This window comes from Anoplolepis gracilipes, chromosome 5 (genome assembly GCF_047496725.1).
Source record: "Anoplolepis gracilipes chromosome 5, ASM4749672v1, whole genome shotgun sequence".
NCBI lineage: Eukaryota > Metazoa > Arthropoda > Insecta > Hymenoptera > Formicidae > Anoplolepis > Anoplolepis gracilipes.
This window is the reverse complement of record NC_132974.1, coordinates 12,529,185-12,549,729: the sequence shown is the minus strand read 5'-3', so window position 1 is coordinate 12,549,729 and position 20,545 is coordinate 12,529,185. Positions and strand designations below refer to the sequence as shown.

The 20,545-nt window shown below is 36.1% G+C and overlaps 2 protein-coding genes across 6 annotated transcripts in view; one reads left to right on the top strand and one right to left on the bottom strand.

The window, feature by feature from the left end:
- Positions 1 to 20,545, bottom strand: part of Pxb (putative Hedgehog signaling attenuator pxb) — a 367,940-nt gene that overhangs the window by 33,231 nt on the left and 314,164 nt on the right. For all 5 annotated transcript variants that reach the window (XM_072892946.1, XM_072892947.1, XM_072892944.1 and 2 more), the window contains one exon: positions 16,076 to 16,188. In XM_072892946.1, the coding sequence (XP_072749047.1) occupies positions 16,076 to 16,188 (113 nt within the window). The remainder of the gene's footprint in view (positions 1 to 16,075; positions 16,189 to 20,545) is intronic.
- LOC140666124 (uncharacterized) overlaps positions 1 to 20,545 on the top strand; it is a 147,298-nt gene that overhangs the window by 75,260 nt on the left and 51,493 nt on the right. The window lies entirely within an intron of this gene.

Below are 20,545 nucleotides of genomic sequence, written 5' to 3'. Positions count from 1 at the left end.
TAGACGGAGGCGTCTCCAAAGTTTCGCCGTGTGTCCCACGAGAGGATTCGAGAACACTCGGCCAGTCGCATTGTACTTTGGCAGGTACGTAAATGAAGAGGCGCTCTTTCCCTCTCTCTCTCTCTCTCTCTCTCTCTCTCTCTCTCTCCTTTGACGCTGGGCATTAATATCATTTCGAGGGGCATGCCTGTCCCCCTTGAGATAGGTACTTTGGTGTATAACCGATCGATCGATCGATGTCGCATCGTTTGTCGGCTCATTATACGAACCTACAATGACGATATTAAGAAAACTTATGCCCTCTTTAAGGAAGACAGAAGAATAATTATACTTGTTAAACACGAAATTTTATTGATACCTTGAAATACTGGATTAATTAGTTTGCTTAAGCTTCGAAAGGACCTCAATGATATCATTTATTTAATCTTTTTTGATCCATTTATTATTATAAGTTACATGTTGTTTATTATCGATAATATAATGATGTAATATATACTAGATCATAGAATAGTATGTATGATGTAACAAGGATTAGTTTCTATATCGGTGTGTACAAAATTTAAATCACACTTTCTTTGCCAATTTTTAGAGATTAAATAATTATTATTAAAATTTAAAAGTTTAATTCTTTCATTATAATATACGTGTTGCAAAAATTTTTACTGCATGTAATATTTTTCTCGAATAATTTTACAAGTGTATATTCGGATGTCGGTTTACACATTGCATCTGAAAGATGTGGATGGCGGAATCTGAAAGCGAATTCGCAATTTATAAGCAATCACATACATTGATATTCTGGCAGATTTTAATCCGCAAGAAACTCCAAACATGAATGTCATTCGTCAAATTCAAATATCGAATTTGATTTTGTTGCTTCTGTATGCATCTCTTTTTCCTTCTCTCTCTCTCTCTCTCTCTCTTGTTTCTCTTTCGCGTCTTCTCATAAACGTTAAAAATTCCTTTAAAGAAGCCATTCATCCGATAGGTAGTTTAACTCAATGATAAGCGTGGGAGGAAAGGGAAAGTGGAAGGGCAGCAGAGGGAAACGAATATTATGCTTGGAAACGCGAGGAAATTAGCTCGCGCCAGTTTTAATATCCGTTTTATTTTATTTCACGTGGCCGGCTGGATCAGCGAATTTCTCTCTTCATCGGGGGTCTCTTTTCGCGTACCGCTCACAAAAGATCGCGGTATAAGAGACGGGATGGAAGGGATCGGGAAAGCCGGGGAGGAACGAAATCGAGCAGCCAATTTCCTAAGCAAGGATTATTTTCTACGCGGGGGAAATTAAATTTTCGTACTCCTCGGGCGCACGTGGCGCGAATTTATTTATCAGATGGATCGAATGCGTGGGTTGAATCGAACGCATGACTTTAAGCGAGTTTCCTGATATCGCAAAAATCATTGCTATGTATTTCAATGACAAGTTCTTTACCGAATTGAAATTGAATTTCGAGAGAACTTTCCCTTAACTAAAATCTATCCTTTCTCTAAATTCTAATATATGTACCAAAAAACGATATATACATTTTATAGAAATAGCATAAATTTATCATTAAATAGCATACAAGTTAAAATAAGATGTTTAAAAAATACAAATAAAAATGTTATTAATAACGAGAAAGGTTAGTCTCTGCAAGTCTTTAACAAGTTTGACGTTTCACGATGGATGGTGATTCATCGACATCGTCATGTAGATCGTATAAGGGCGATTTAGGAGCTCAATAAGGGAGAGTAATCAGTCCCCGAATGTGATGCTCGTTCCTCGTCATTAGCTCGCCGCACTTTGGATGATGATGTTTTGAGGAAATGAGGTCAGTGGAGTCCACACGTTATTGTTACATGAGAGAGTAATTAAACGGCGGCGGTGATTAAGAGCCTCGTGAACCGTCAACCGTCACTAGAGGCGACTTAATTTATTCCAATTCTGGCATCAATGCCCGCGTGACTTTCGTGAGAAAATATCGTTTCGCGTTTAAACGACGTCATTGAGCTCCGTTTTACGAGTCGGGCGTTCACTGAATGGAGAACGAAGAAGAGGTAGAAAGTTAATTGTTTGCTTTTCTTCCCGTGTGGATGTGCGCGCGCGCGAGAATATAATATTCGCTTTCCTCAAATATTAGAGCCAAATATTGTCGGTGGAAAATTAACAAAAATTATCGAGTATAAAGTTAATAAAATAGAAAAGTATACATCAAATTATTATTAAAAAAAGGTTGAAGATTGCTTCATGTTAACTTCTATTTACATATATATATATATATATATATATATATATATATATATATATATTTATTTATTTATTTATTAAGATAAATTACAGGAATCCAAATCCCAATTACGTCACTATTATTATTAACATATATTCTACTCACAAGGTAAAATTCTCAATTTTCGTATATATAATAACAGACTCTGCTTAATCTATACTTTAATTTATTTGTAGATTAAGCGCCACTCCCGCAGGACACACTTAATGTACTTTCATAATTAATTCTAAGTCAGATGCGAAGTTCATCAACGCCCTAGAGGAAGCTGCGATTGCATTAGATTTGAACAGACGACCCATTTTCATTCTGCAGCCTATGCAGAGACAGAGAGAGAGAGAGAGAGAGAGAGAGAGAGAGAGAGAGAGAGAGAGAGAGAGAGGGAGGGAAAGGGGGGGGAGGGGGAAACAAGGAGTTAACGAATTTCGTTGGTCTGATTGTAGAAATTCGACTCGAGTCTCCTTCACCGCGTGTAGTTAGCATAATATCGTTTATGTCATTTGGGCGCGTCTGTCACTTTTGTGCGCGTTTTTTCCCTTCTTAATTCCGCGGGCCTTCATTATTCTAAACGAGCTAACGTTTCACAAGCGGGAATATGGTTTCACATTTGCGGCACAGCGAATTTATATAGTACGAATCTGCTGTTGCAATTACACATGCAAGATTATCTTTCTTCTAATTAATTGCAATCCTCGTACATTTCAGGGGAGAGAGAGTCCGATTTTTTTCTCTCTCTCTTTTTCCAACTTTTCCCTACTTAACATAACAACATTGCAAATTGTGATCATCGTTAACTTTAAAGTACAAACACGAAACTCCCTGCGGAATAATTGCATTTATTACATTAGAGTACCAAGTTATCTCGTAGGTGCCGTATCTTGCGGTTTTCTCGCAGACTTTATCACGTCAATAAAAAAATCCGTAATACGTATGTGAATAAAAATTATTTTACGTCGCGGAGAAAGTGCGATTTGAAGGTTAAACGAAGAGAGAACAGGTAGCTTTCTCTCTGGAGAACCAATATCGATTACTCTCGAAGCCTTTATTCGCGCAATCTCTCTACGGAACCACGAAACAATCCGTCAAAAAGGCCGACGGTGCATAATAATTGAGAAACCGCGGAACAATATGTAAAGAGAAGGATCATCCGTCGAGAAAGAGAAGAGAAGAAAAGGAAAAGGGAAAGAGAACAAGGAGAGAGAGGCAGATAGGAACTGACGGCTTCGGAATAATTCTGTCTCATGGAATCTATCGGGAATTCCGGAAGATGCCTCACTCGGTTCCACGTCGCTAGAGCACATTGTGTACGGTTCGAAGAGGAGAACGCACTAAGGGAGAGAGAAGAGGGTCAATAATTCGCGAAATGCAGTCTAATACATAGATAGCGAATTCGCGGCCGAGTGAGAGAACGTTTTCTCTCCCTCTCTCTCTCTCTCTCTCTCTCTTTGCCTTATCGGGCAAGACTCCTCCATTCTGTTAGCCATCTCATCCCTACGGTTTAGTTGGGTATCCACAGCGTGCGGTCAGCATACCTGACGTAGCATGGTAACATAACTGGCGCAATGTCGCATTAGGCCGCGTGTATGTCAACTAATCGTCGACCCGCGTGCCGTTAGTGCGTACATTCGCGTGTTTGCGTGAATATACGTGCGCGCGATCGCGTTATGGAAACCATTATAGAGCCGGTATTCGCGGTGATATATTGCGACAGCAAAATTTCGGTAAAGTTTTACGCGAGTGCGCTTTTAGTGGAAATTTCATCGAAATACAATTGTCGGTGTTTTTGAAATTACGATATCGTTAATAAAATCTTGAGATATCTATGTACATCAAATTCGTATCAATGTCGATCAAGATTAAAAGATTTTGTGAAAAAAAAAAGAGAGAAAAAATATTTGATAAAAATATTTCATCTTTCAAATAACAAATAAGAGTTTTCGTCACATACCTGTCATACTGCATATTCCTATTTCGTAGAATTATCGGTGTAGAATTATTTTTCAAATATTTCGGTACGCCTGAGCGCTTTTGCATGAACATTACGAGCAAGCTAGGACTATTAATGCACACGAATCGTCAACCCATGACCGTACCATGTGCGATAGTGTGCGCTTATATATGCGAGTAATGCGTATGGAAACGCGCAGGACCTCTTAGCGCGCGCGTGTGCGTGAACATATGTACACATAGATACTAGGGTGCACGTGTGCGGTATTCAGGTACTGCTATGCATATCTGGTACATAAACGGTGGCGCATCTCGCGCCACGTGTCCACGTGGGGCGCGCGTTGGTCGGCGAACCGACGCGACGACGGTATCTCGCCATATAAGCGCTTATGCGAACGTCACGAATACGACGACGACGCGTAGGCAGGAAGGAAGGAAGCCGTGGGGACTTGGGGACCGCAGGGCGCCAAGGGCTCTTGGCATTTATGGGGGATACATGGGCGAGGACAATGATGACGATGACGTAATTATGAACGGTTAGGGTAATAACAGTGTCTGCGAGAGTATAATGGAATGCGATTGCGATAACGGTCGCATTTCGCGCGATACGCATACCTCTTAAACAGGGTCTCTCAATATATATGGTAGATATACGCGGTTTTCTAATTACGGATTTGGATTTTACTGAGATCGCACACTCAAAAAAATATTTTGCTAATGTAGATAGCTTTCTAGATGTGTCAATTAAAATTTATCGCTACTTTTTGTATCTGTTAGAATATTGTTTGTCACGTATAGAATTTATAGCAGCAATATTCTAGCAATATCTCTAGAAAATTTAGATCCCATTGCCAAATATTAATCACAAATATATAATTGTCTTTGACAATAGGCCTTAAAGATAGGCATCGCAGAAAAATTTGCTGTCTAAATTACACTAATAGTACAGATATAAATTCTGTCATTTTAATTGATTAAGTGTAAAATATATGCAGTATCACATAGTATTTGCTAATAATTTATTTAGTTTCAGTTAATTTTTTACACCTAGAAAATTTTTGTTCAAGTTGCAAGATCAATTTTTTCAGAGCATGTATGTATTTATATAGGAATAGAATCTGCGCTTTGATTCCAGTTTCATTGATACTTAGAAACTCTACGATATAACTTGAATTGCAAAAATCTATATAAAGTTTTTCTTATAAAATTTAAAGACTGTAAAGGTCTAAAGTTTCTTAAAAATCTTAGAGTTTGAGTTCTCGGAAATATAAATATATGTAGAATGTAATTTAAAAGCTTTTGGGGAAATGAAAATCCCCTACAGCCTGAAAAATTAGAAATTGCTTTGAAGATTCAAAAGTATAAAAATTTAAAAAACTTTGAATTTATATATATAAGCACCCCCAAGGACTTAGACTTTTTAAAAATTCAAAACTAAGGTATATTTTACCGTTTTATAAATTTTATAAAATAGGTATTTTTTAAATCTTTATTTTCTATATAATATATATATATATATGTATATATATATATATATATATATATATATATATACAAAAAAGTAGAGAGATTAGAAAATATAATAAAGCACTTAAAATTAAATTTGCTTAATATATTCATGAAAATAAATTGCCCTCTTCTTATTGCATTAGGAAAAGTTTAGATACCCATAGAGAAAGTTCGGAAATTTGATGCAATGTTGCAATAACACGATGTTTTTTTGAAAAATGAAAAATTCTTCAATTAAATTTTCTAATTTAAATTTAAATGAAAAAATATTATCACAAGAATAAAAATAAAAATTAAATAAAATTGTCAAATATAACATGCAATCTTTTTTATATACGCGAAAATTCTCTTTCTAATTTTCAAAATCGCTTTCGACATTGTCCACGAATAATTTCGAAATGTCATGTCAATTTTACAACGATTACGAAAACGAGACACGTCTGTCTTATGCTTGAAGCTAGTAAATCCTAGATTGCAAATGAGAAGCACTGTAATACTCCCTCTCGCAACATCCTCTCCTCTGTCTATCGGATTCCCTTTATTATTCTGCTCTTAGGTCGCATTCGCGAGTATATCACTGCCGGAACGACGCGACGGCGGTATATCTAGCGCATTCAACGTTCGCCAAAACCGGAGGTAGAACGGACGATGTTGCTATCGCGTGTCGCGACGTAACGGATGCGAATTGGCGCGTCGCCGCGAAAGCTGCGTCCAGCCTGCGTTGCGGTGCAGCAGCTACAATACGAATTAGCCTCGTATTTTCGTAATTGGATCGAGTCTACCGATGGTATGCCGGGCCTGCGCTCGATCCTCTTCACTGCAAAACGGAGCCGTCATCATGCGTGTACATACGTATCAAGATATATATGTAGGATAGAAAAGATATGCGTTAGCTCTCTCACGCGTATACATATATCCTTCCCGAGATACACCAACGTGTATTTCTATTAAATTTCCAGCTCCTCAGCATATGATGCGAGATTGAAAGAATGATTACGAAGGAAGTTCATTCGATAAATTTGATTAAACGATTTGTTTATAATTTTTACGGTTAAAAATGAAAGATCATTTAGTTAAATAACTCGCAGAATATTATTTAACAAATATTTAATCTATCGGCTTTTGTAAAAGTATCAGCAAACATTTATTTTATTGGGAAATATTGCTCTGATATTTTAATCAAAGAGTACGTGCGTAATACGGCTTGTTAAAAGCTAGATTTAATCGGGCGTAGGCAGAGATGAGCGAGGGAAAACTTTTCGCGCGAACGATAAAGCTCGAAGATCATTCATTTAGCGGAATAAAGTCCGCGCGCGCGCAACTCTGTTCCACAAGATCGATTAGTATTCATGTTATGCGCTGGATCTACGTAAAGGAGCTTAAGTCTCGCGCAAATTGAAGAACGTATCTACCAGCCACTTATTCCGTATCTCATTAAACTCATAAGCCGCGATCATTCGCGTTGGCCGAGCGAGTTTCGCGTAAGCCCGCCAACTCGAGTTGAAAGCTCGAGAATTAAAATAAAATCATTTAGGGACATATAAGAGAGATGGAGATCAAAAAGTTTGATAACTATTGCGTGACATTTTAATTATGACAATTTATGTGATTAAATAAAATTAGGTGTAATATTGTGTCAAGAATGATTCTAAAATTGTTACACAATTTTTTTACATGTAAAATTAATTAGTTTATTAAAATTCTCAGGTTTAATAAAAATGTTAAAAATTTTGAAATTAAAAACAGTTTAATTTTTTATTTTCTTTTAAACTTGAGGGTTCAATATTTTCAAGCCCGACAGTCGAGAAAGACTCTAGAGATTGAAGATTTGAAATTTCGTAGATTCAAACAATCTATTACTAAACTCGCGATTCGTTTGCATGTTATGGTGTCGCGTTGACATCAAGTTGCACGACAGGACGTGCGGAGGCATCATGGGAAATCCTGTCGGCGCCTGCGAAGGACCCAACGACATGTCTCCTCGAACACGACGTGCTCTCTCTCTCTCTCTCTCTCTCTCTCTCTCTCTCTCTCTCTCTCTCGAGATGAATGCATGCCGTCGCCTCTGATGGCCTGTCATCACCAATTATAACCCATTCAGGACTGCGCCGTGGGTTAAATTATCCATAGACTGGGCCAGACCCGTTCCAAACACGTGTGTAGAAACAACAAGCGTGAATCCTCCTCTCATGCCCTCTTCGCACCCCGTGTCCTTGTATCGCCGCCCCCGATAATTCGTCGAAATTGCAGCCATGCACATAACGCAGTCGGTATCGCGTGCAACGCGTTGCAAAGTGTTGCATCCACCATCCACCCCCGAACACCGTACACAATGGTATCTTGATTACTCATCGAGTTTTAGATACAAGAGTGTTCCTCGAAATGAACTAGCAAACAACCGTAAAAAAATGACGATACACGGCTGAATAAATAATAAAATAAATTATAAAATAATGATTAGAATATTTGGCAAATGAAGGGAAATGATCGCTTGATTTGTGCAAATTGTCGCAAAAATTTTTGGTGAAGCGAGAATCCTCGTACGATGTTCGATATATGACCCTCGCAAGTTTAGCTTCGACTCGGATTATTTCTCTTCGCTATCAGAGTTGCTTTGCCATGTCGTAAAGGCCTTCCTTGTTCTCACATTTACCAACATACTGATGCAAAATTAAAGTGACAGCGATCCTGTGCCCGAGGTAGGACATGGGATTATGCGAAACCGGAAACGATTTATTCACGCCAGAAACATTTTGCAAGGACATTACTCGACGAGTCCTGTCGTGTCCTTCAAGTTATCGGAAACCTTTGTAAGAGCCCAATCCGGCGCAAAATTGAAAAATAGAAATAGAATCATATCTAACTATATTATTTTATAGATGTACAATTATAAAAGTATATTATAAAAAAATATATTTTTTTTTATAAGAATTTTATAAGCACTACAAAAATTTTTTCGTACTTTTAAAGAGCGATAATTTTAGAGTGGAATTTTTAAAATAACATATTACATTTGTAATTAATAAATATACTATTATATATAAAAAATATTAATAAATATGAAGTTTACACTTTTCTTTAGAGGAACTATAATTTGGTGTGATCGACAAAATTCAAGATTTCTATTTATAATTTTATCCTACGTATTTCCTAATGTATATGTATATTTTATACTTTTTCAAATATTTTCTGTATTATATTACACATAAAAAATTATTAATAGAATTTCGTCCTAAATTTTGTCGCAAATTATAAATTGTCTAAAGCAAGCTTCATTATTTAAAAAATTGTTGAAAAATTCACTAAATTGTCTATGTTATTTGAGATTTTGTAGATCTTCTTTAAATTTTACATCCTCGAGCGTCGCTCTTTCGCTTACGCAAAGGTTTAATTCTAATGATTTCAGCAACCATATCTGGCAATTTTCCCGCCAGTGTTCCCCGTAATATCCGTAAGTGCATCCCGCGATTTTCTTGCGCACTTTTTTCCCCGATGTCTTGTCATGTCGCGAGAGGGAAGAAAAGAAGGGAGAGAGGAAGAGAGAACCGGTTACATATATATTTTTGAAATACCCGGAGTGCACGCGGCGTTAACAAGCAATGACTGCGAGTACGAAAATGACGACGAAGAGATGTCTGGTGCATCAAGGTAGCGCTGTCTAAGCGAAACTGTGCACCCACTCTACCTAATTGCTGGTTTTCGTGCAGTACATATGTGTATATGCATATGTGAATATCCTTTATGTACTCTCTTAGAGTGTGTCTTGTATGTGACAATTTTTCGTGCACAAAATATATTATTCACCGTTTGTAATTCACATAACAGATAAAGAGAGAAAGAGGAAAAGAAGCTATTATATATATATATATATATTTAATTTAAAAAATATAATAAATCTAAATAGATGGCAGGGAGAGATGTGGTGCGAAAACACACACACATACATACATATATGTTAAGTGTTAATATGGAGAAGGGAAAAGATAAAATTTGCTACTACATCCAATTACTTCCGCGTAAGCGGAAAGAGTAAAGTTCGAAAAATAAGCAAAGGAAGGAATTTAAGCTGGTTGATCCTTTTTTTAGTTGAATACGTGCATTTCCGGAAAGATACATTTTACTTTCCCTGATACTAAAATTTTAATTCTTTAATTTCCGGTTATTTTGCTATAGTTCCTCCACTTATTTCAACAAGGGAATCTTATTTAATTCTTTATAGAAATAAAGAGAGAAATATATAGGAGGATTTGTAAAAGTTTTACGATTCGTTTGTTTGCTATAAAATAACCGGGCTTTGTTTGTCTTTCAACTGTCATATACGATCTCGAATTGTGTTACGAAAAAAGAATCAAATAACGTAAGAGAAAAAGAAAGAGAGAGAAAAACCCTTCAGAATAGTAATTCTCAATCTTGTCACTTTCATGTCCTTCTTTACAATATCTTCTATATATTCTGCTTTTAATAAATATTAAACTCAATTAAAGTTTATAAATTATATATTGTAATTATATTTCATAAAAATGTAAATTAATTTTGACATCCACTCTATTAAATATTTTTCTTATTTTCTTGGAAAATTATTCGCGTTTATAATTTGAACAGTGATATTTCGAATAAATACGGCGGAAATGGAATACAAGATTTTCTTTCTCCTAAAATAATTAGTTAAATTAATTTTTTATACTTAAAATCATGCATTATTATTGAAAGAGATCTCTGTTTAAAATTTTTAAATTATATTCTGCGCTTGTTACATTTTCCTTTAGAAATATATTTTTGAAACATACTGCTTTTTTAAAAATTTTCCGAGTTAATTTTGGGCACTGACATTCTCTATAGAGGTAGACGGGACGAATGGGGAGGGCGACGAAACGCTCATGCAATGCAGATCGTTAAAAGCAACCTCGTAGTACCGGTGACCCAAATGTGGCTTATGGAGACAAAGCACAGCAAGGCGACGGGAAATTGAGGAAAAGGGAAAAGAGTCGATGGGGAAGAAGCGCTGCGGCGGAGAGGCAGACGCTCGTGTTCGTTTCCGCTCTCTTCGCAATTCCTCTCTTCCGGTTTACTTGAATCCGAGTGACGTTATCTTGTACAGAGGAAAATGTTGATAAACTGAGTTTCTTAGTTTTACCGAATTAAGTTTTGCTTGACGTACGCGACTTCGACGACACGTTATATTTTCGGACGATAGAAAAATTATATTTAAAATAAAAATTTGTTTAAAATAATTTTAGAAAAAAAATTGTATGCCTGGGTGTGAACATTATAATAAAAAAAATATAGGTACTCGAGAGTGACGCATTAAATTATATATATATATATATATATATATATATATATATATATATATATTATTAAATAATATCTTAAATAATAATTTTTAGTGCATTGAATCATTAAATATGATAATTTTCTTTTCATGTAATTTTATGATGATTATTAATTTTGTCATAATAAAGGAATAATCTGGTTAAATGGAACAAGGACATTTTAACGTTAAATCCACAACGTAAGTACGAGAATGGGGCTGGTGTTTGTACGATATACTTAGTGGTAAATGTGGCCATTCGTTTTTCGTTTCTCCATTACATCGAATGAGATCTCGGTACATTAAATAAAACTCTGAATCGGACAGCCACATTCGGATCTAAACGTGAACAAGGGTGCGAATGCGCGGAGCTAAGATGCGATAGAAAATAGAATTGACGATAGTTAGAGCCTGCAATGGCGGATGAGAACAGTGGTGAGGATGGGAAGGAACATGATTCTGATTAGCATACAAACTACGCGCGTCCGTGTCGGTTCTCTTCGCGTTCTGATTGTGTGCGCAAAATGCCGTATAGAACTAAAGAGTCATTGACTCTTATGGCGAGAATCTAGATTTGCAGCCTCCAAATTATTCGATATTAAAATGTTAATAAAATATTATACAACAAGCCTTTCTTCTACGAAAACTCTCCTCATTCTTATTTATAGAATTACAATTTATAGAATTATTTATATATTTCTGCGTATTTATATGTAAAAAAAAAATAACTTAATATGAAAAAAGTCAACAATTAAATAACTTCTATTGAAAAGTTTATCTTATATACATAAACTTCAAATATAATAAAGATTTTTTCATAAAAGAAACTGCGATCTGACTCCCAAGTTGATAATTTTGCTTTCAGTCTTCAGGTCGCTTTAAAATACAGTTTATTCTGTGGATAAAACATGAAGAAATACATGTATATAGAAAATTAACGAATACGAAGAGGAATCGCGAAACGACGAGCAGTAATGTCGGAAAAAGGAGGCCGATGCCACTCACAAAGTAATGAGCCGCGAAACGTCACACTCGAGACGTCACGCTCGATAATGGACCACAGTCATTACGATGAATGAGAAAACAGAGTCACGATTGTATCCCGAACGGCGAAGAAACTTTAGCGAAAGACCTTTATAACGGGAATTTGCAGAGTTTACAGCAGTTGCTTATAAATTTGCTCGGCGATTCAATGCTGTATTGTTAATTAATTGAAAAATTTTTTTTTAAAAAGAAGATTTTTATTATTATTTGATTTCCGTTTCTGTCAAATCTTAATAAAATATTTCTATTTTTAAAAATAAAAATGTGTCATACTTCTTTACGTGTATATTTTACGAGTATCTTTTTAAAATATCAAAGTTGAAATTTTATAAATAAAATATAATTCATAATCTACGATTCTATTTTCTGGTAATTACGTCAGTAATATTTTTAATCATAAAGAGATATTTTAATTTTTCTACCAGACATGTAATTTTGTTACAATCGGGCTTTATTCGTTGTTGGATTTACAAGAGTCCACTACTCGGGACTTTTTATGTTAGGAGATTACGATACCACCCATAAAGAACGCGAATATGTGGACACTGGTAACACTTGAGATATGTATTAGCGGTATGGTCGTCAATAATGGTCGAGCATAAACGATAAAAGTGCGAAAACAGGGCTGTCGTTGTCGCGGTGAGTAAAGTCTTTGATGACCATCGCCATAAAATCGTATCGATTGAATGCTAGGCACTGTGCAGAAAATCGCCCTCTCGACCAGCGATTTCTGGCTCCATGTCCATCGATCATCGATCGATCATTAGATAGGACGGAGAGACGCTGCTCACATTAGCGGCGGGTTAATCGCAAGTTGATAGTCCGTCGAGTGATTTGGAGATTATATGACTCGGATAGTCGGATGAAATCAATTGTGCCAGACGAGAGACAGTGTATTTGAAGATTAGAGTGAGGCAAATATTAATCGATGTGATTGGATGGAAATCTTTGAACAAGTACAGCAGATTCCCACGTTACACTATATTTAGTTAATATCTCTTTGCGTATCTTTATTTTTATTCTTTTCTTAAGAATCTAAAAAAAGAGTTTACATTTTAACAGTATTAAAAATTGATCCTCAGGAATTTTTTTCTTGAAAAATATTAAAAGTTGATCTTTTTAGAATTTTACATATATGTTTTTATTGATGTTTAAACACTGCGCTTCAAAAACGACGTGTTGCTCCGCGTATAATTGTTTGAAATGAAAAAACTCGGTCTAGTTTTATTCCGTAGAATTTTTCGGATACTGAACCCTTAATTAGAATTTAAAAAAATAATATTTAATATTTTTTGACGTTTAATGGAAAAATTTCAGCAAAAATAAAATATCTAATTTTAAAATGACACTCTGTTGTTTTTCAGTTTTTTTTCTAATGAAATTAAGTTTAGCATCCCAAAAAAATGTCTTAGAGAATAAAGACAGAGTTTTTTCATTTCAATTACACGAGGAGCAGCATGTCACATTGTCAAACCATGCATTTTTGAACATGCTATATTCAGAGACTTTTCTTGAACAAAACAAGAAGAAAATATAAAAAATTTAAAAATACTGAGATATTGTTTAATCCATAAAAACATGTAAAAAAGCATGTTAAAAAGGTCAATTTTTATATTTTTTAAAACAAATTTCTAAAAATCATAAATTTTCATACCGCTGAAAGTATACCGCGCGTGTTACTTTCAAGTAAAAAAATTATTTACTGCATGTTTTACATTTTTCCTTTTCATAAAATCGAATAAGATTTGTTGAAAATCCACTAAAAGCGTAAGAGATTGATTATTGATTTAACGAGAAATTTGCAGATCTCTTCTGGAAAGACGTTCAAAATGTTGTACACGAAAGTGTATCGAATTGTCGAACTTCTTCACGTGGGTCTCCTATTCGTCTTATCGAGTCGTTCCATTTTTTACCGCGCGTCCAATTCAACGCGCGACAAGAGCGAAAACCAACGAGCCCGCGACTGCGTCCGTAAATCTCCCAAGTAAGCTGCCCGGTAAATGTACTTTCCCGTGTACCGCGGATTCACGAACCATGCTAACCTAGCATGAGCTACCGTGTCACAAATTACCGGTGCCCTGTTCCGCTGTCGACGGAACGTAACTGCGCCTGGGCGCACGCCCATTTCTAGAACGACCTATATTTCTGCGTAATTTACGGATTCGTCTGAATGTCAATTAGGCGTATCGTCTCCCTCTCTCCCCCCCCCCCCCCGTCGACCCGTTAAGCAAAGGTCGAAGACGCTATTGAGATCACTTTTTGTTTGAATTTTACAAATTTACGAGCCGTTACGTTCGTCATGACGCATGGGACAGATGGAAAAAATATGTGCGAGTAACCCTGAAATTTTTCTAAAAATTAGAAGAATGGATTAGAAGAATGGGACACTGTGGCCGAAATAGAGCGGAACTGGAATTGTTGAACGGGAGTTTTTGAAATTTCGAAAGAATGCTTGAAAAATTGCGGATAGACCGCTGTTAGAGATGAATTATTACAGTTGCTTGCGAGATCAGCACTCGAGCAAAAGCCCAATGTCCTGGTTGGTTGTGGTCGTGAAACCGGAGGTATCGTTTTTGCCTAATTTATAGCCCATTAGTATAACGACGTCGCCCTATTTCCTTTCCCGTCGCTCGCAAATCAAAATGACACGGGTAAAAATTTTAAATGCAGAAAAATAATGGATTTTGCGAGCGCACATATGTATTTTTCTGTAAAGTTATCCTCGCTAATTATTGTATTACGTGCAGCCTTTTTTCCGCGGCATCGTCAAGATGGCATCCTGCTCGTTAATTACAAAGTCATCATCTAATCTCGAGCACCACGACCTAGATCTCGGTACGCGATATGGGAACCAGAGCCACAAGCTGTCGGGAACACGGTTAGGTATTAATTAAAGTGGCAGGCCTTCTCGTCGCGTCTTCGGGTGCTCTATATTCGGGTAATTTAGAATATGTGCTCGAGAGCACCACTCTCTTACGATCGTTTCGCTCGCTACCATCTTGAAAATTACGATAAAAAGTCATTTAATCGCATCGTAAAAACTCGTGTATAAAATTACTAGCATAAATCTGTTAAATATATGTAACTATTATTGAAAAGTACTCTCTTTTAAACTAATTCTGTTCGCAAAAAAGTTATTTATTTTTAGATATCTTTTGTCAGATAAATTTTATTTTAATCTTTACTCTCATTTTTCCAAATTTCAAAGATTTGTTTTCTTTTTAGGAGAGTGATTTATTATTGGACATTTAAATACACCAACTACCGTTACGGACTACTATAGGTTACGTTACAGACTACAGTTACAAATTACAGTTACGTGACTAATTTAAAAGAACAAATAAATCTTGAAGAAAAAAGAGACTTTAGAAAGTTTTCGAAAATATATATATACATTTAAATAAAGCTACTATATATTGTGTGCAAACGCCTTATTCAGCGACTATTTTGCAAAGTAATGTATTCCATGTAGAGCAAAAGAGCTCCCCTCGGTGCGGACTACCGCACCGTAGATCATCGTCGTAGGACGAAGAATAAACGGGACTGTCGGAAACACGCTACTTGGCCCCAAAGCATCTCGCTTCCTCGTCCTTGCTCTATTTTTAGCTAATTTAGGAGCGATCGGTGACGCTCTTTCGTAACCTGCAAGATCCCGCCCTTTACCCTCCTCCTTCCTCCGCCACTCGTCGTCCTTTTTAACCCTCCCCATGTGGTCGTTCCATTGTCTTCCCTCGGGTTCTAAGGATCCTCGAACGGTCTCTTTTTCTCTCTCTCTCTCTCTCTCTCTCGAACCCGTGAAATACGGTTACAATCTGAACAACTTTTCGACCTCGAGACGACGACGTCCCGGCGCGAATGAAACTGACGCTTTATTGAGGAAGGCGACCACCGACCGAACTCGTAGGATTTTTGCGTACCTTGTCAGAGATACCGTGCGATATTACGTGTGAGTTCGGAAAACGGAAAACGTGATAAGAGAAAGGAATTTACTTACTTCCAGAAGACGACGGACACAATCGCGGCCATCAGTAATAGAACTACCGCGCAGGTGATGATCAGGGCAGTGCTTTGCAGCGATGGATTTGTATGATAAGAAGCGTCGATCATCTGGAAAGAGATAATTAAAATTTGGTTAAGATAAATCAAAGACTTATTTTACGATGCTTATGTAAACGAATTGTAAAAATAATTTTTTACGACTATATCCAGTCGAATATCTTTTTTCAAATATCTTAGACACATAGTACAGATATTCATAATCGCCATAAGTTTAAAATATAATTTTTTATTTTAAAAAACATTAAATGTATAAAGTAGTAGATTTTTAATATATCAACATTTTATAAATTTTTTCTTTTAATTTTGTTGTTGTTGCATAAATATAAATATTTTCTTATGTAATTGGTGTGTCTTTTTACTTTTTTTAGAAAGTATACTTTTCTGCATATGTCTTGTATATATATTGTTTTTATCACCGCATATGTATTAAAAATCTAACGCAACTTACTTTTAGATTCAATCTATCAAATATAGTTTGTTAAATCTTTCATTACTACGGCAAGTGCAAATTTATTCAGATACCTACTATTTAAATTTTTACACACATGCAGTTTATCTCATAATCATTAAAAATTACGAGAACAAGTGTACGAACCAACTTCTTACAATTTATTCCATGTCGCCAACATATTCCAATAATTCGTTGAATTAATTTGCAAATTAAACTCCTACTGTATGTTCACGAAACGGATTTCGTCATCTCAGCCCGCTTTGAAGGGACCGGTTTGCCGGTGACCGATATTAAGAGCGAGAGAGAAAGAGAAAGATCGGGAGTATAAATTTCCTCATTTTCTCGCGGAAGAGAATTGTATAACGCGCTATGGCGTTTTGTGGTAATATTACACGATACCGTGACGTGTTATTACGCCGCTGCGGGCGCGATAATACCGGAAGAGGCGAATTAATCGCCGTGGAAACGGCTCCGTTCGTTCATTCCGAAAGATTGAATCGAGACAGCGCGCAGCTTTGTGCTTCCATCGCCGCCATGAAGACGTGCTTTTGCATCAAACGTAAAGAGAAACACTGTGTGTTAACTACTTTGTTTGCATGTCAAATTGCAAATTTGCGCATATCTTTGCTCCTATTTCTAGTATATATTTATCGCCTTTGTTTCTAATAAAAATATCAAGATTAAATATAGACTTAATATTTATAAATGAATAAAAATGCGAAGGCTTTTATTGAAATATGCTTGTCAGCTATTGCTTTATAGCTACTGCTCAAGTACTGTATAATGGTTGTTAGAAGGTTTTGTATAGTAAGCGGTTGCTAGAAAGCTTTGGAGTAAGTTAACGCAAGCTATTTTACGGTATTTGTAGTGGAAAAACTTGACAGTTTAATATAAACTTAAATAGTTGAAGTTAGTCACGTAACTGTCACGTAGTCTGTAACGGTAGTCAATGTATTTAACTTTAAAAGAATAAATTATTCTTTTACACAGGAAGAAAAAGAATATTTCTTAAAAATTTGGAAAAATGCGAGTAACTAAAATAAAATTATATATACAATAAAATAATATATGTAATAAGAAAATATTAAAAAATAAATAACTTTCGTAAAACGGAATTATCTAGCAACAACTAAAAAATTGATTCACCATAGTTTCGTGAGGAATTAACATTTAAATAATGAATTGCGCATATTTCCCATAAGAAGATTTCCTAAAGCTAAGACATGACTTCGAACTCTTCGGATTCATCAATAATCTCTCTCGAGACGATTACGGGAATGAATTGGGTTGCAAAAAATCCGAGAATCGATATGGATCTCTCATATCGATAAGGATGAGAAATACCTCCGGATCCTTATTTACGTCTCTGCGGGGTAAAAGGTGCGAGGAATTTTGTGGCCGAAATTCCTCGTTTCTCCAACTGGCGATATCGGCGATGGCGGCGACGTTGTCGGAACGCCGGAAATTCGTATCGGAATCTCTACCTCCCCCCGACCCTTCACAATTGTGGCAGGATTCTTCATAAGAGGCACGTAGGTGCGCCGGGAAGTGCCCGGACACACGTGCCAAGTATGACGAAGTCAAGAGAAGGCAATGGCACGATTTCTTTCGCTTCTCAGCAAGTTACGTGGGTTGCCTGCGAAAAAGGGAAAGTGATTTTCCCGAAGGAGTGACAGGACTCCCGGAGCGCGAGAAAGGATATACACTTCCGTTCAGCCTCATATCGAATCCCGTCGTCATTTCCATTGTTGACTTCTCGTCGTATCGATCGAGTAGCATTGTGAAAACGAAATTCATTTACCTGATTTTGAAAGAGCTTCAGAAAGGCTGTCTGATGGTTAGGCAAAGAGTTAAAGTTTAAATACGCATTGATAGCATGTCGTCTGTTTTTAAAAGAGCAACGCGCAGTATGGGGTCAGATTAAACTGTACCTTGTTTTGATATATTAGACGAAAAAGATAATATTTATCGAAGGCCATGTGAAGGTAAATTTTTGTCTTCGCGAAAGAAATATCTCGTCCTTGGGAACGCTTTGCTCGAACTACAATTCTGTAAAATCCACATGGAACTTATACGTATAATGCCAGAATTCACAGGACAATATGAATACATTTCATTGTTCGGCTGACAATGAGTGATAAATGAATGAGTCACGTGATGAAAATCAAGCTAAGTTTGACCCTTTGTACTCAGTTGACAAGTAATTTGCACGCTTTCTGCAAAGAATTCGATCATCAATTAAATGCAAAGTGGCGATAAAAATTTCTGTCTACTTAAAAATCAATATTCGGTATTAAGATTACATGGAAAAGCTTTTTCAATTTATCTCTGACAAGATTCTTTTTAATACACCTGAAAAAGGAAAAAAATCGGAATATTTCTGGCAATCCTTGCAACATTAAATAAAATCGCCATAAAATTCGAAATCGAAAATCGTCATAATGTTCGGTAGGAGAGTAACGCGTTTTTAATCATCGCTGATCAATACACGTATTTATCGAATGTAAAGGTCTTCCTTTAATACACCTCGATGAACGCGTCTCGTCTCGTGAAAAGCGATGAGGAATACACGAGCGATGAGATACATTGTTTGGCGTGTTACCTGGCAGCGAGCCAAGGAAAGCAGCATTTATCAAAGCTTTCGCAGGCACGCATGTAATACACGTGCTGCCTATATACGTGAGAAAAATGTGTCTAGGCTGCTCTTTGTCTATATCACGCTCTCTTCTTTCATTTATTTCTTTCTTTTTCTAAGTTTAAATGAGAATCAAATTTTAAAATAATATTGAAATTTCTCCGTTCGTATATTTTTCACGCTTTCATATAAAAATACCATCTTAACACGTTGCTCTCTGAATCATATTTTGATTTATCGAATTTTAAACCACTTTGATCATTTTGATAAAAGGAAAACATTAACTATAATTCTGAGCAGGATGATTTATTCTCAATAAAAAAATTATTAATTACTAATTTTATTTTATTTTTCTCTATTAAAACTATTATTTTCTCTTCTAAAATAGAAAATTCTCTCTTTCTCCCCTTTTGTTCTATAGGTCCTTTATAATGCAACGTGCATCTATCCATTTATCTATCTATCGATCTATCTATCTGTCTACTCAGCTTTCCCCTTTTCATTTGCTATTTCCTTCCTTTTCTCTTTCACTCTTGCATCATTTGAAAGCAGCTTGTCTTCTTCTGATCTGCCTCGTCCTTCGCAGGGTGGCTCATCGCTCATCATTATCAGGATATTAATGGCGCCAGCTAATGGATTCAGCTGAGAGACTAGCGTCAGTAAGAGAATCCCCCCCCTTTTTCTCTAAAAGTGATCACTTCTCTTCATCTTCTTCTTAGTCCATTTTCATGGCGCGGCAGAATTCGAAAAGTAGATACCGATAGCATGCGATAATGTATTTTTCACCAGAAAGACGAGAGACTTTAGAAGAAACGAGGAAGCAACAAGAGAATTCTGGAAATTTCTCGAAAATCGAGAGTGGAGAGACTATGTGTAATGCGAAGAGTGATGAAAAAGAAATCGAATATTACCTTGTTGTAATAACAGCGAGAGAAAGAAAGAGGGAGAGAGAAAGAGACAGTTAGTACACAATGTGATTGCAGAGCTGCATGCGATTTGACGTTTTGTATCCATGGCAAAATATAGGACGACGAACGAGTAATCGAGACATACTTCTGATAAATCGCGTAATTGGTGAGACGAAATAAAACAGCAATTATCAAATAATTTATCTCACACAGATTTTTATCACAATTAAATTTATCACTCATTGTAGTAAATTTTTTTTAAGATTGAAATATAGATCTTTATGCAATTTTTTTTTTTTTTTAAGTAAGTCTATTTAATATGGAAAATAAATTTTACGAAAGTGGTGAAACACGCGATTGATTTTTAAGAATTTCGTCCAAGGATTTTTGTCGTCGAATTTTCTGCGATTC